Source organism: Phaethon lepturus, unplaced genomic scaffold, assembly GCF_000687285.1.
Source record: "Phaethon lepturus isolate BGI_N335 unplaced genomic scaffold, ASM68728v1 scaffold34336, whole genome shotgun sequence".
NCBI lineage: Eukaryota > Metazoa > Chordata > Aves > Phaethontiformes > Phaethontidae > Phaethon > Phaethon lepturus.
Genome location: NW_010548899.1, coordinates 21711 through 36784, shown reverse-complemented (window position 1 = coordinate 36784; position 15074 = coordinate 21711). Strand labels below are relative to the sequence as shown.

Here is a 15074-nt window from a genome sequence, read left to right as displayed (position 1 = left end):
ATGGGCAGTCCCTGAATGCACCAGAGCAAAACTCACCACATCACTGTGTGTCGTGTACAGATTATCCGCCAGACTTTCCAGAGCAAGCCACTTCACAGGCAGCTTGGAAGCACAGCCCTGACGGTAGTAGTCTCCACTGTAGATTTTCTTAGAAAGCCCGAAGTCTGCAACACTCACGTTCATGTTTTCATCCAACCTAAGGGCAAGTTTTCATGACTGAGAAAAGCATTTACTGGCTACCTCAGGCAAGAAAGAGTTATGTCCCTGTCTGGCCAGGGAGCTTGGTTATATAGTTCACCAAGTATTGCCCAGAAGGATAATGACTTCATCTGCTTGATGACCAATGTGAAATAGTTTAGTGGTCTCAAATCAGTTCCTTGAGACTAACAGGGAGATAATTAGGCCTAAGGAAGTAAAGAAATAGCCGTGCTTAGATGGCCTACTCTGTCAGCCATAGTGAAGTCAGATACTTTCTGTATTTTCCAAGATTAAGAGAGGACATCTGTAGTGCTCATTGCTACCACTAAGGCCTACAGCCTGTACAGGCAATAAAAAAACATAGATGCTTGCCTAGACTGCCCATTATATCTGCTCAAACTAGATCTGCAAGTTGTTCTTTCCAGGCCTGTTTAATGGTCTCAACTGCTGTCACCCACTTAAACCTAGACACGTTGGTAGACAGTGCAAGTAAAGCCCACAAAGACTTCATGCTCCCAGGTCTCATAAAGGACTCTCTTGCTTTTCCCAGAAGATCTGATGAAATAGCCATTCCATACTGAAGGAAGTCTGTATTTTTTTTAAAGGTATAAAAATAGGAAATCAGTATGCATTTCTCATAAATGTCAAAGCAGGCTAACCCATCGTTTTTCGTTATGACTATCAGGCTCCTGTCTGTACATCTGGACATTCAAATGCCTTTGGAAATCTGTGTCTCATTGTGGATTTTACCCATTGTCGTGGTTTTGTTCAGAGGCAGAGTTCTGTCTGCCAAAATAGGTTGTTTCTTACTCTGTTCTCAGGGAAGAAGCAGAGAAGAAAGGATAAAAAAAGACTTTTCTTCCTTTCCAAGCAGGCAAGGCAGTTTGGGGACAAGAACAGCACTGTGGGATCATACAGTTATGTTTACCATAAAATTATTTCTAAAGGCACTCTCCACATAAGCGATTCTTCACAAGATTTCAGGGCAATTCTACATTTCTTATACTGTGATAATCAAGTCCTCAAAATAGATACAAGAAATACAGATTTTAGGCTACAATGAAAGTTCCTTTCTCCTAACACAAGCAAACCCATTCTCTCCTGTTGGTTACATTATATTGTGGAACAAATAGCCCCTGCTGACACACAGCCATTAGAGTGACTAATTACAAACACATACTGTAACCAACCCTATGAAAATATATGTGAAGACCAATGATGGAAAAGTTCCTTATAAATAGGGTCAATTTGGAAGTGGGACATTAGGAGCAGCTCCCTGCTCCCAGCACCACCAACACCCCCCCCACCCCCCACAGCCATGGCTCCCCTTTGTGTATTATCACCTAAATGCAAGGACCAGCATCCTTGGACAGGATCTCCCCCCACTTCTGTCACGTGAAAGGCTTCTCATCCCCCTCTCACCCACCCTGGTCCTTCTTTTCTCTGAAAACTCACGGGTCACTTACATGCAGTTCCGAGCTGCAAGGTCCCTGTGTATGAAATTTTTTGAGCTCAAGTACTCCATCCCACTGGCAATGTCAATCATGAACTTGAGGAGTGTCTGAACAGGCAAGTTCTGAAAAAAATAGTTTAAGTTCTGTTCCTAGAAGCTTTCAAGCATGTATGGCAAAACTGTAAGACTTGCTGCTAGATTACTGAGCAGGGATGGGGTATATGGGGAGGGGATGGAACGGGGGAGCTGCTCCTCAACATGCATGGAATTAAATACTTCAACGCTTCAACATCACATCCCACAATTTCCTCTGGTATTAAAATCTGGTCATCTGCCAATGCCTTTGGGAGAGCAACCCTGAACTGATCCGACTACATTCTCTGAAAATCCATACCCTCCCACAAGGAATTCAGAAGTAAGAGAGCCTTACAAAGGGGTTTTCCCCAATCCGTGACATCAGCAGAAAAGCATGAAGGTCTCCATGCTTCATGAAGGGCAGGATCACCATTGGAATTGGGAGTCGGCCCTTGGGACGGCTCCGTAGACTGACTCCTAACGAGGACACACAGCAAAGGGGTTTTAGCAAACAGATCAGTCCCAAGGGGAATCTTACGGCTTTCTCTTACCAGTTTGGAGGAAAATGTGCAGTTTTGGTGGGTCAGTTCTATGCTCCAAGCTCCTTTGTACGGCTTCATGCCAGGAGGTGTTAAGACACCTCTAACCCTGTTTGCTTCAGAGGCGGCACTAAGTGCCCAGTGGCTCTCGGCTCTCCTTGCAGGACTGGCTAGAAATGTTTCTAGGATCACTCCAGACCAGACAGCCCCAAACCCCAGGGTCTGCAGAGCAATCTCCACAGTCTGGAAAAAAGCCCACCCATGAATGTCTTGCTTTTTACCCAGCATTTCGGAAAGGCACAATCTCCTCTCCCTCTATTTGCCTACCAACCCACCCGTCCGCATTTCACAGCGCTGCAGGCATTTCTCAGCCAGCCAAACTCTCTTTGTAGTTTTTGCAAGAACCAAAGAAATGGCTTAAATAAGAGATGCTTATTGCTGGTGTATGAGGGCAAGTGGTGTGTGCACTCACGCACTCCAACCCCCTCTAGGCCTGGGAAGGAGCAATGCTGATACGTGCAGGGCTCCAGGCAGCACAGAGGTGGCTGCACTAACGGTGCTGCTGCACAGCAGCGGGGTGACTTTGTGAGGCTGCGTGGGACTGTGCAAGATGGGGAAGAGGGAGTTCTCCGAGGCCCCACAAGCAGCAGTGCTGGCTTACCAATCAGCTTAGTGACATGTGGGTGGTCAAACTCCTTCATACATGCAGCCTCTCGCAGGAACTCTTCAATGTCGGTCGAGGTGAAGATATCCGCTGGAAAAAAAGTGACTGTAAGTTTTCCTCTTAGGAAAAGGTTCCCAGGGGCTCTACTGATAATAAGAAGCTTGTTCTTTGTGGCACAGCACATCCTCTCAGACCTATAGCTCGATGAGCCAGTTTACAACAAAGCAGAGCCTGACACTTTCTCCTAGGATGGGTGGTAGTAGGCACACATCAGGGACACCTGGTAAATTGATTCTTGCCAGAATAAAGACCTGCTGATTAGCAGCTCTCTTCTCAGTAACAACTCTCCTTGGAAGCCACGGAAATCATGCGTGCGTTAAAGAGGTTAAGAATCAGTTAGCTAAAAGGACCTAAACTACAATGTTGGGGAGAAGAGATGTCACACAAAATTGAAGAAAATGTTGAAACTGGGGAGATGGCCTGGAGCCCCTGGCTGGCACGGCAGACCCCAATTCATCCCTGATAAGGATGGCATGAAAGATCAACACTTCTACGTCTCTTAGCATGACTGAGTCTTCTAAGGTGCCGGAGCTATGATTTCTTAAAAAACCACACTACTGGAGAGCTTGAACCAAATTTTCAGCAGTGACATACATCAGCATAAATCTGGACTAAATTATTTCTCATTGCTATTACTCCAGATGTATGGAGGTTTATCAACATAAACAAGAATTAGCCCATTGGACTACTTCCCCCACTGCTGCTGCTGCATTTAGCGGGCGTCCTCCAGTCCTGCTGCAAGATCAGACTCAGACCTGTAGGAAGTTATTCACATTATCTGCTTTAGGCAAGTAATATGATTGAGAAGACAAAAGTAGATTCCCTTTTTACAGTCAATGTAGAAAGGAAGGTGCCTCTGGAGGGTGACAGAGAGTTCCCAAGTTAGATGCCTGAAGGCAGACAGTCAGACTATACAAAAGCTTGCAAACTGGTTAGAATTATTGCTGAAACTGGAGAAAATTATGCAACTTAACACTAATGTGGTATTAGTATCTTTAGTACAAAGCAGTATTCTGTGGCAGACAAACTCAGCTCCAGAGATAAGTGAGTGTGAATTAAAGCTCTGCTTTAAGTCAGTCACAGTTAGTTTTTGCCTTACAGCCAACAGGGGTGAAATAACATAGGTTAACATACACATACATACATGCACATACTTGCTTTGACTTACACCTATCTATTAATCACTTTTCTTGTTATAGACTTCTGCCTGATGAACATGTTAGTTGCCCTTGTTATGCACACTCATTAGATGACAAATCAGAAGGGAGTTAGACTACTTAGTCAAATATGCTTGGCCGAGTTAGCTTGTCACTGCACTCAGCCCAAACACTCTTCTGTTTATTCTGGGATATATGCTTGGAGGAATACCATCTTTCAGTGCTGAATTATTAGGGCACAGCAGACCTGTCTGAGCAGTCTGTGCCAATGATGTAGTGCTGTGTTGAATCAAGCAACTAAACGAGATCCTCTATACAACAGAAGCAGCTGTAGCTATGACTTGGTCTTGGCTGCACTCACCACGTGCTAGGTGCTGTACAAGCAACTAAGGTGGTAAGGTCCTTCCCTGAAGAGCTTCCACTACAAAAAGACTGACATGAAAGGGATGGGAGACAACATGGGTAGAGTGGCTGAGTGGGAAGCTCAGAGAGGAGTAAAGAGCATCAGGGGTTGTTTGCTGGAGAACAGGACAGAAAGCATTTAATCTTTCCAAGCTTTCTTCTCTTAAGTACTTCAGATAGCTCTGCTCCCACTTACCTTTCAGCATCTTCACCGCCACTTTCTGGAAAGAGCCATCTTCTAGCTTCAGTAGTGCCTCTCGAACTGACCCAAACTCCCCTGTGAAATGACCAGAGCAGGCAGTGAAGGAACAGCTTCTTGAGAAGAAAGTATGATTCACATCAGGTTCACTCCAGGGGTCACTGGCAAACAAGCTGAATAACCATAAGAAATGCAGCTACCAGCTTCATTTTTCATTCTGCAGTTCCAGCCAGCAGCTTTCAGCATACATGCCTAGAAGAGGTAGCCCTACCAGTAGACAGAGGCCACTGTGCTGGCAGTCCAGAAGGCAAACAAGAGGGAAAGAAAGCAATCCTCTACCAGATGGACGATGCAGAGTCAGAATATAAGCTGGGATCCCAGGCAGACATTTCTGCAGAAGGCGTATCATGAGGGATGAGTGAGAGAGGCTCTGGTCAGAGAGGGGGCTAAATAGCTGCAGCAGTGAGTGGATGGGTTGGCTAAGGAAGCTCTCAGTGCTGACAGCCATCAGAGCGGAGTAATGGTGCCAGGACTGTCTAAATCTGTCTCTAAACTTGAAAGATATGGATTTGATGGGTGGACTGTTGGGTGGATCAAGAATTGGTTGGATGGTCACATCCAGAGAGCAGTGGTCAATGGCTCAACGTGCAGATGGAGATCAGTGATGAGTGGTGTATCTCAGGGGTCAGTATTGGGACCAGTACAGTGGGATTGAGTGCACTCTCAGCAAATCTGCAGATGACCAAGCTAAGTAGTGCCATTGACATGCCTGAGGGTTGGGATGCCATCCACAGGGACCTGGACAAGCTCGAGGAATGGGCCCATGTGAACCTCATGAGGTTCAACAATGCCAAGTGCAAGGTCCTGCACCTGGGTCAGGGCAACCCCCGGTATTAGTACTGGCTGAGGAATGAAGGGATTAAAACCACCCCTGCCGAGAAGGACTTGGAAGTACTGGTGGACAAAAAGCTGGACATGAGCTGGCAATGTGCGCTCTCAGCCCAGAAGGCCAACTGTATCCTGGGCTGCACCCAAAGAAGTGTGGCCACCAGCAGGTCGAGGGAGGGGATTCTGCCCCTCTACTCTGCTCTGGTGAGACCCCACTTGGAGCACTCTGTCCAGCTCTGGAGCCCTCAGCACAGGAAAGACATGGGCCTGTTGGAGCGGGTCCAGAGGAGGGCCACAAAAATGGTCAGAGGGATGGAGCACCTCTCCTAGGAGGACAGGCTGAGAGAGTTGGGGCTGTTCAGCCTGGAGAAGAGAAGGCTCCAGGGAGACCTTATTGCAGCCTTCCAGTACTTAAGGGGGGCTTCTGAGAAAGATGGGACAGACTTTTTAGCAAGGCCTGTTGTGATAGGACAAGGAGTAATGGTTTTAAACTAAAAGAGGGCAGATTTAGACTAGATATAAGGTAGGTGTTTTTCCCAGTGAGGGTGGTGAACCACTGGCACTGGTTGCCCAGCGAGGTGGTAGATGCCCGATCCCTGGAAACTTTCCAGGTCAGGTTGGACGGGGCTCTGAGCAACCTGATCTAGTTGAAGATGTCCCTGCTCATTGCAGGGGGATTGGACTAGATGACCTTTAGAGGTCCCTTCCAACCCAAACTATTCTATGACTCCATGACTCAACCACTTGAGACACAATCAGGCTTAATCTCTCAAAACTCACAGAAGGACTTCTATGAATCACAACTGACCAGACAAAACATAGAACACCTACTTATGTGTGCATGTTACGCTAATTCACAGGAAGAAGTGTTTACCCTGGTGTGTCCTCTAAGGGAGATAAGAGGAAATGCAACTAGCCAAATCCTCTTCAAATTATTTTAGCCTGAAATGGCTTTATACCACAGAGTAACAGCCTCTTTGCATTAGATCTGGCTCTAGATTTGCTCTGCCTAATTTTGTAACTACTTATCCCACCCAAAATTTGTATGAGGAACTCAGGTATTGAAAAGAAGTAAGCAAAGTATGGCACTCAGGACACCTACCCCAAATACCTTATCTTTCCACTAGCTTTTCACCAGCGTCCTTCACTGCTGAACGGCACATGCTTATTTCACGAGCAGTGGATCTGACCAGAAAAGAGGTAAATGGGAAGGAGCAAAGGCGTTTTGTGCTGCTTCCATGTTATGCAGCTTGTTGCTCAGCTGTAGAACTGCAGATAATGCAGTCATGCCATCTTATAACCTGTATGCTGAGGGGGAATGGGGGGAACGGGTCTGACAACACAGACCAGATCCTGCCAGCTGGCATCTTCCCACCAAGGCCATCCCCAGGGGCCCCAGTGCAGCCAACTTCCAGTTTGTTACCTGTGATGAGGACAGCCCAGAATGGTTGAAGCAGGATCACAAAAACTGGCCAAGAGCTGACACTCACAAACAGAGGACACATCTGCTTAATTACTTTGTTAAGCCCTCCGAGACCACTTCTGCAGGAAGGTAATCTTCCTGCTCTGAAAGAAACGCATTTGTTCTAGGAGGGATGGAGCGAAAGAATGCTCCCAGTGGGAAAGTGTCAAAGAAAACTGCAATAAGACTAGTCTTATAAATAAAAAGGAAGCCAAACATTTCAGCTTCCTGTTGCTTATGATCCCTGACTTATGCTCCTCTCTTACTTATTGGCCTTATCATGACACGTTTTCACTTATTTCTAGAGATTGCCTTCAGCCTGAGAAGTAGGGGAGGATGATTCAACAGTTAGCACACTGGTCTATCAACTGGGAAATCTAAATTCAAAACCATTTTTTCACACAGAGTTTCTGGGCCAACCTTTTAGCTAAAGTTAAGTGAGAAGCATCTCACCTTTACTCTGCCCATCCCTCCTGACCTGAAAACCTCAGAGAAATGTTAGGAGCACCTGTGTGGGAGATCCAGATGGAGATCCACAGTCAGAAGAGCTCCTATGGACCTGAACTAATGAGGACAAATGTCAGCAAAATTCACTACCTGTTCCAAATGTGCCTCTGTAAGAGCCCAAACTAAAATCTGGAGTCAAACCACCCCAGGCGTTGAGAATATCTGAAACTGAATCAACATTTTTTGAAAGGCTGGAGTGTTTGAGGTAGATCATCTCTGTCTCTGTATTGTCTCAGCCCGTTTAATACCTGACACATGCTTATGTAAATAGAAGGAATTCTATAGCACCACTTTGTTAGTAGAAAGAGCAGAAGTTTAATTGATTATTCCTTTGTTTAAATCTCTGAAAGGAATTCATGCACCAGTGAATCAACAGTACTTTGGAAAGCTGAGCATAGGCTGAAGTTCATGACTCTGTAGAGCCATATTATAGGAATGGCTTAGCCAATATCCTCTTAGTTATGCTAAACCTTTGAAATGTTTTATCCCAGCAGAAGGGAAAGTTCCATTTAAATTGCCATCTACAAGCAGAAGGAGAGAAAACAAGCTGCTTATAATTGCTTCTCCCTACTCAAGAGCAAAGGTAACAGAAATGGGATTTTCAATGTAAAGCCTTGTTCAGGTTTGGTTCTTACCCTTGCCCAACATTCTTCCCAAGGTGAACTGCTGTTCCTGGATTAGGACATCTTTGAGTTTTGTCTTCAGCTCATCACTGATCCCTACGCTCTCCACTGGAAAAACCAAAGGAAGAATCAAATAAGGGATACTTAAATACTCTATCGCAACATCAAGAGTCACTTGTTCTAATCTCCGTCTCCAATCCAATTCCCATACTTTATGCAGGAAAATCTGCAAAAGACCAAGTTTCCTTCCCTGTCCTCTAGCCTCACTGCAGACAAGAGGACAGTGACTGTCAACCACAAGAAAATGTACCAGCAGTACTGAAATGGAGAGGGTGTGATAACACCACCCTTAAACACATCAAGAGCAACAGGAATACAGAACTACTGTAAATAATGCTGAGAAGGCAAAATCCAATCAGAAGGGACACTGATAAGACACTGGTTCATACAACTTCGTTTAAGTTGATGGAGCTGCTGCAGTTTTTACTGACTGGCGCTCAGACTATTTTAAGTACAATACAAGTCTCACAGTACCTGGCTGGGCTGAGAGGATCACGGAATGTCCAACAGTTTACAGTCACTAGATTTAATGGGGAGACCTCTAAACCCAGGGGAGCAAAGTCAACGACAGCTGAAGCATCATCCTAACTCAGCCATGCAGTGCTGCTACAGAGAGCCATGCCCTTGCTGAACCAGGAGACAGAAATGGATCATCTTAACTCTGGCCATTGCTGGGACTCAATCTCCTGTTTGAGAAGTTACTAATTCCTGGCCTTTCAAGACTGATTAATTGGTTCATGCTTGTAGCACAGCTCAGCACACTGAGTTTGAAGCATACTGCTAATATTGTTAAGCCGTATTTATCTCACTGTTGCATAATATTACAGTCGGAGGAGTCCCTGTAGAGTGAAACTGGGGCAGGGGAGTGGCGAATTTACGCTTTGCGCTAATATACACAATGACTGTAGCTGTAATTAGCAAGCGCTATGTAATTGGTGTGGCAACAGCAGTTCTGGCCTTTCACCTCTGCCATCCAGAGTGTCTAAGCCTCCTTGTCAATTAATCCCACGTTCTTGATCCAAAAACATCAGTTTCAGGGAAAACGAAGAGACAGCATAGTACATGCATGAACACAGCTTCTCAGGCAGAATCACTCAGGTCATTTTACTTACATGTTGCTTCAATGAGCTCTGGGCCCTCCCTGTTAAAAGACCTGGCGGCTCTGAAATGGACTGCTGGATCACCTCTGCCAACCACACTGCCAAAGGCATGGCTAGAAGGCAGAAAAGACACACAAGGGTTATGGATTACAATGGGTCATTCACTTCTAAAACGGTGTGTTGAACAGTATGGATGATCTCTCACCCCTTGCCATATAAATACTACAGACTGTTTTGTTAAAGAGGGTGTAGCTGGAAAGGAGTAATGACAGGTTTATGCTGCCTTGCTGATGCACCTAGAGGGGGTGGGAGCCTCCCAAAAGAGGGGAATCACTCGACCAGACCAGAGCGCCTGGGAGAAGCTGCAGGTTGGGGCAAGTTACGAGAGCCACATAAACAGAGATGCTGCTGTGGGAGGGAGGTCTGGGAGTCTCAGAAAAGAATGGTAACCTTGCTTGCAGCAGGCAGCAACCCACAGCCAAGTGTGAGAGGTGATGGAAAGGAGACTTTCCTGGGGATCCAAAGGGTTCTGGGCAGTCAGGAAGTTACAAGCAGCTGATAGACTGAAAACTAGCATGGGATAAAAGGGCCCAGTCCATAAGAACACAGAAGATGATTAATCTGTGGGTCTTTTCTCTTTGAATCTCTTAAGCAGCAGTGCTCTAAGGACTTACAGAATTACCTTGATCTCATTTATATTTCCATATTCTAATAAAGCCCAGCTATTGACATAACATTTTTTCTACTGTATTTTTGGTATTCTCATTTTGAAGAAAAGGTAGGGCACTTTCCTGTGAGTCTCTAATACAGGGTCACCCCTCAAATTGTGAAAAAACAGTTATCCAAAGAAAGTGCCAAAAGTACTCAATCAACAATGGTTTTTGAAAAATAATTGAGTCAGAAACCACACGAGAGGAGAAAGAAAAGATCTCTTTAGCAGAAGGAGAACCTCCCTTACCCAAACCGAGTCTCCTTTCTTCTTTTTCGAAGGAGAATAAGAGCCAGGGCAACAGCTGTGACCAGAGCTGTGAGAATGCCCAATGCCACAGGAACCCAGGATGTTCCATAAGGAGGTTGTCTCTGGCCACCTAGATGACGGAGAAAACACCAGTCAGGAAATAGAAGACTGTCAATGGTAAACAGACCATACTGGGATATTTCTTCTTTTTGCTTTTAAATGGAAAAGCCATGCTGCTGGATCTGGTGTACACAGTGAACCATTGTACACTGGAATTTGGCATAAACAGCTACTCAGTCAATCATCACAAAAACTATCTGTTTCACACAGCAAAGTCAGAGCAGATGCATCCAGTTATCAGAACTTATTCTTAGTTTTGAGCCTCAAGAAAGTAAAAGGTGCTGTTCCAGATTATACTACTTTACATGAGCTCAAGATCTGGAGCGCTTTAAACTGGAGTCTCAGGACAAAAAGGTTGCTTAATATGAGCATGTTCTGTGCAGGTTTCACCTTGTCCTGTTTAAGGCAGCCAGCAGAACCTTGACCAGGATACACAGTACTGCCTGAATGCCAACCAGATAACATTTTGAAAGACAATAGAGAAAGACAATTGCCTCATGGCAATCTGGTTGAAAATATTTACATTTGCTCTCTCACCCCTCCCACAAAGAGAAGCACCCTGTGGGACTTGGTATTGGCTGTAACTTCCCAATGCTGTTGGTTGGTTGTAACTTCTCAATGTCTCTCTGCCAAAGAAAAGGTGAATTTTAAAAAGTGCCCTGCGAGTCAAGAAATAAGTTAGGCAGCATGCAGGTTCCAGTTCTGGTCTAATGTTTGCTCCCAGAGCATGTATCCTTTTGACTACAAATTGTCTACAGAAGAAATGGAGATGCTGCCAATCTGAGTAAGCTGCCAGAGAAGGGAGATAAGCAATATGGTTATGAATAAAAGAATATTAACTATGCTTGGAAAACAACAGATAAATTAATCCAATTCCCTGAGAGATTTCTTCTCCAAATACAATTACTAAAGATTAAATGGGAATTTGAATGGGTTTATTAAAATCTCGGATAGCCCTCATATCTCCAAATTGTTTAAGAGCAAACAAGAACGGTTAACAAGTCCTAAGCACCTCCCTCATCCTCACGCTCCCTTGCTCACCTTCAGCAGTTGACTGTGCTTTACCAGAAGCTAAGGAAGAATCATCTTTGATGATGCAAGTAATCCTATTATGTTATATGTCCTGAGACTATAAGTAAACCTGTCCTTAAAAGAGGCGTTCGGTTAATGGGCTGAGATTTAGATGAACCTCTGCACACATGTATGTGAAGAGGAGTCAGACATCCTTACTGGCAGAGTCCTGGCAGGCAAAAGGCTTCTACGGCTCGAATACTAGTTACATTGTCGAGTCTTATCCTTCAGGTTTTTAAGAAGCACTGTTAGTCTAACAAACAGGGAGAGCTTAAGGAAACAGAATTCTGGACCAGTGAGGAAGCAGACTAGTACTCCTCCACTTCAAACAAATTATCAGGGCTTTAGCACCTCTTTTCCAGCATCTTATCTCCTTTAGTGAATCACATATTCTTTTCCCACCCAGAAGTTTTTATAGGCTCTGGGTTTTACGATAATCCCTCTTGCTGCACCTTTCCACCAGCCTTCAAGGCTGCTTATGAGGAGGGAGAGGGATCAAAAACAGAAGTGGAATGAAAATACAACGAAAGGTAACTCCAACCCTCTCCACAGTTCCCAAGCCAATCACTTGGGCCGTTTCTGCCAAACAATCAGGGTAAAAAACAATTAACAGCAGCGATGTAGAAGGTCCTCAGTAAGATTTCCTTCCTCCTACGGTGAGACAAACCTCCCTTGGCCCATTTTTCTAGTCTCTGTCTGCTACCTGGCCTGGTGAAAGAGCAGGGATTTAGGTCATCTTCCAGGGGGGTCCCTCCAAAAGGAGGACGGATGAAAACAAAACAAACTAAATTATTCTCCCTGTTACTAAACTACTAGGAATCAGGAGCCCACCCTACAGTTTATAGCAAATATGGCAGAAATAGAAATGAATGTTGAAATTCGCTGCTTCTCCTCCTCTGCCCCACAGGTCATTGCTTCCCATTCGTGCCACTGAGCTAGAGAGGATGGCTACAGCCCAAGTAAAGACCGAGTTGCCTCTCCTCCCCCAACTCTGTCTCTCCCCCATCTCCTGCATCCCTCTTTTCCAACTGGCATATGCCTTAAGACTGCACAAGATAGAGAGAAGACAGTATTATTAGATGAGCTTAAATGAGTATTTAGGAGCCCTTTGATGATGAGATATTTTTATTTCTGTAGCAGGTTTTATATCACAAAGGTGTGCAAACAACATAATCCAAGAGTCCTCTCCTGCATACAATCATGAAGATTACAGATAGGAAAAGATAGGCAAAAGCTATTAGAATATTCTGTTCCTCTCCGCAATGAAAGAGAGAGGCTTCTACCAAGAATGTTTCCGAAAATATTAAAACAATCTTTCTTAATAGTGCACAGGATCTCTGCATAAGCAGGGTGGAGCTCCCACAAGCTTTGCTGTGATGACAAATACAACTTAAAGTTTATACAAGCTTAGTCATCCCTACTGCCGCACTGGGAGCTGGTCAGAAACCACTCCTGGCATTTCTCACATAAAGCAACCAGCGCCAGTCTGCTATTTTAGGAAAGGAAGCAACTTAAATTTTCTACCAGGCCTGAAACAAAACTGCAGTCTTTCTGCAGCTCTGTGGTTTAAGGCCTGTCAGTGTTTCCACAGTGAACCTTTAATTCCAGCCTGTTATGCTGGTGAAGAAATATAGGTGCTTTCAGACAGCATTTGGCCAAAACAAGCACCACTCCTGATGCTACTCTTTTTGAAGTGGTTTGTAAATAAAAACAAGCAAACTTATTGTGCTTTCAGGGTTATCCCATTCCAGCTCCCTGTAAAATGCAAATCCTCTGCATTTCCTGGGGCTTCTTGCCAGTGCTGGCCATTTTCCAAAGGGATCTTCTAGTCCTTTCAGGTACTTTTCTCTGCATTTGGGTGCCACAGAAAATACCCAAGCAAAAAGCATGAGAAAAAAATTGATGGAGCCGATGCCTAACCTTTAGTAGAGTCAGCTCTGGACCTCTGCACCCCTTCATTCTGCTTTAAATAATGTGAGGGCTTTGATCCCACAGTGACTGTGTGGTCAAACATAACCATCAGTACTGACTACATCACAAGAACCAGGTTGCCAAGGGCCCTTTCTGAGCGATGTGCACATTAAAACCAGCGTTAGATCCACTACTGCAAGTAAGGCTACAGTTCTCTCCTGGTTACTCTTATCCCCACCTCCTGCTTGCCTGGGAACCCCACTCTAGGTTCCTCCTGTCATCACTAGGTGTGGAGAGATCAGGAGGGATCAATGTCCATGTGATTCCTCAAAAGACACGTGGAGCGGGAAGAAAGCAGCAGCAGGTGGGTCAGCATCAGAGGTTAGAGATTGCTGTTGCATCCTGCCACAAGCGCTGGGCACAAAACCCCAGGAGACTGTGGGATTTTTGCATGATTGCACCTCACAAACTTCTTATCACCAATACGTATTTTTACACAGAATGTCTCCCTCTTCGTTGTTTTACAGTGTCCTTCACAAGCAGCATCCTCGTCTTCTACCCGTCTCCCCACATGACATCCTGCCTTTCTCCATGGCCCGACTCTCATTTCCCATTCACTGAGAAATACAAGCAGGAAGCAAGCCAGTGCAGATGAGCCTAACTGTCCTTTATCACCAGGCATACACTCCACACATGCATGTTCTTTGCTTCCAACAAACCCTTCCATGTGGTCCAGGTTGCACGGTACAGCTTCTGTACCATCATCTCCCTCTTCTACCAGCAGCTCAGCTCTTCCATGGAGAGAACTAAACTGGTTTAACATAAACACATTCAGTAAAACCATTACAAAGCTCCACGAGGCTACGGTTTAAATCAGGCTCAAATGAAACTTGTCAGGAATGGCTTCAAATTAAATCAAAGAAGAGAACCTATGTAGAGGAGTTTTCTGTCTCATTTACTCTTGTAAATGTGTGTGGCTTAAGCTTAAATGAAGGATTTCAACCCTTTGTTTGCACCTTTTCCGTTGTGTCTCCCCTTGCCCTGCTTTGCACTAAGCACAGCAAAAGCCTGTTAAAGATGACACAGCAGTGGCCAGAAGCTGTTGTATTCATACCAGCTCTTTAAATATTATTTAATTTCTACTCTGCTTGATGAACTGTGCTGTCGTATAAAGCCACGTGGCTCAGTCAGCTGTAAGCAGTGAAAGGAGAAGAGTCGGAGAAAAACAGCAGTCCCAGCACTTCGGATTTTTTCCCCCAAACTGAGGCAAAGGCAGTGGACACTCACCCATGACCTCTTGGGCTTCAAGCAGGAAGAGGTCACTCCAGGGCCCGCATCCTGCAGAGTTCAGCACACACACCCTGATGATCAGGTCTTTGAGAGGATTCCACGTTGTGAGGTTAGCTTTTGTATCCTGTACGATCATCTCCCCCTGAGAGCAAACGGCAACAATCTGTAGGTTGTCTTAAAAGGAATCTAGTCTAACACTTCACCTTTAAAACAAAACCAAAACATCACTGTGTACTTCATTGGTGCTATAACAAGAGTTGGGGGTTGTGACTCCTGGGCTCTAGTCTCAGTTTTGCCACTAACTTGGGCTGTCATCTTGGGTTTCTCTTTTTGAAAA

The 15074-nt window shown here is 45.0% G+C and overlaps 1 protein-coding gene across 1 annotated transcript in view; it reads right to left on the bottom strand.

The window, feature by feature from the left end:
- TYRO3 (TYRO3 protein tyrosine kinase) overlaps nt 1-15074 on the bottom strand; it is a 35422-nt gene that overhangs the window by 1508 nt on the left and 18840 nt on the right. The window contains exons 8-16 of the mRNA XM_010290126.1: nt 14735-14879; nt 10346-10475; nt 9400-9500; nt 8240-8335; nt 4745-4825; nt 2927-3019; nt 2082-2203; nt 1665-1774; nt 37-196 (exon numbers count right to left, since the gene is read on the bottom strand). Coding sequence (XP_010288428.1) covers nt 37-196; nt 1665-1774; nt 2082-2203; nt 2927-3019; nt 4745-4825; nt 8240-8335; nt 9400-9500; nt 10346-10475; nt 14735-14879 — 1038 coding nt within the window. The remainder of the gene's footprint in view (nt 1-36; nt 197-1664; nt 1775-2081; nt 2204-2926; nt 3020-4744; nt 4826-8239; nt 8336-9399; nt 9501-10345; nt 10476-14734; nt 14880-15074) is intronic.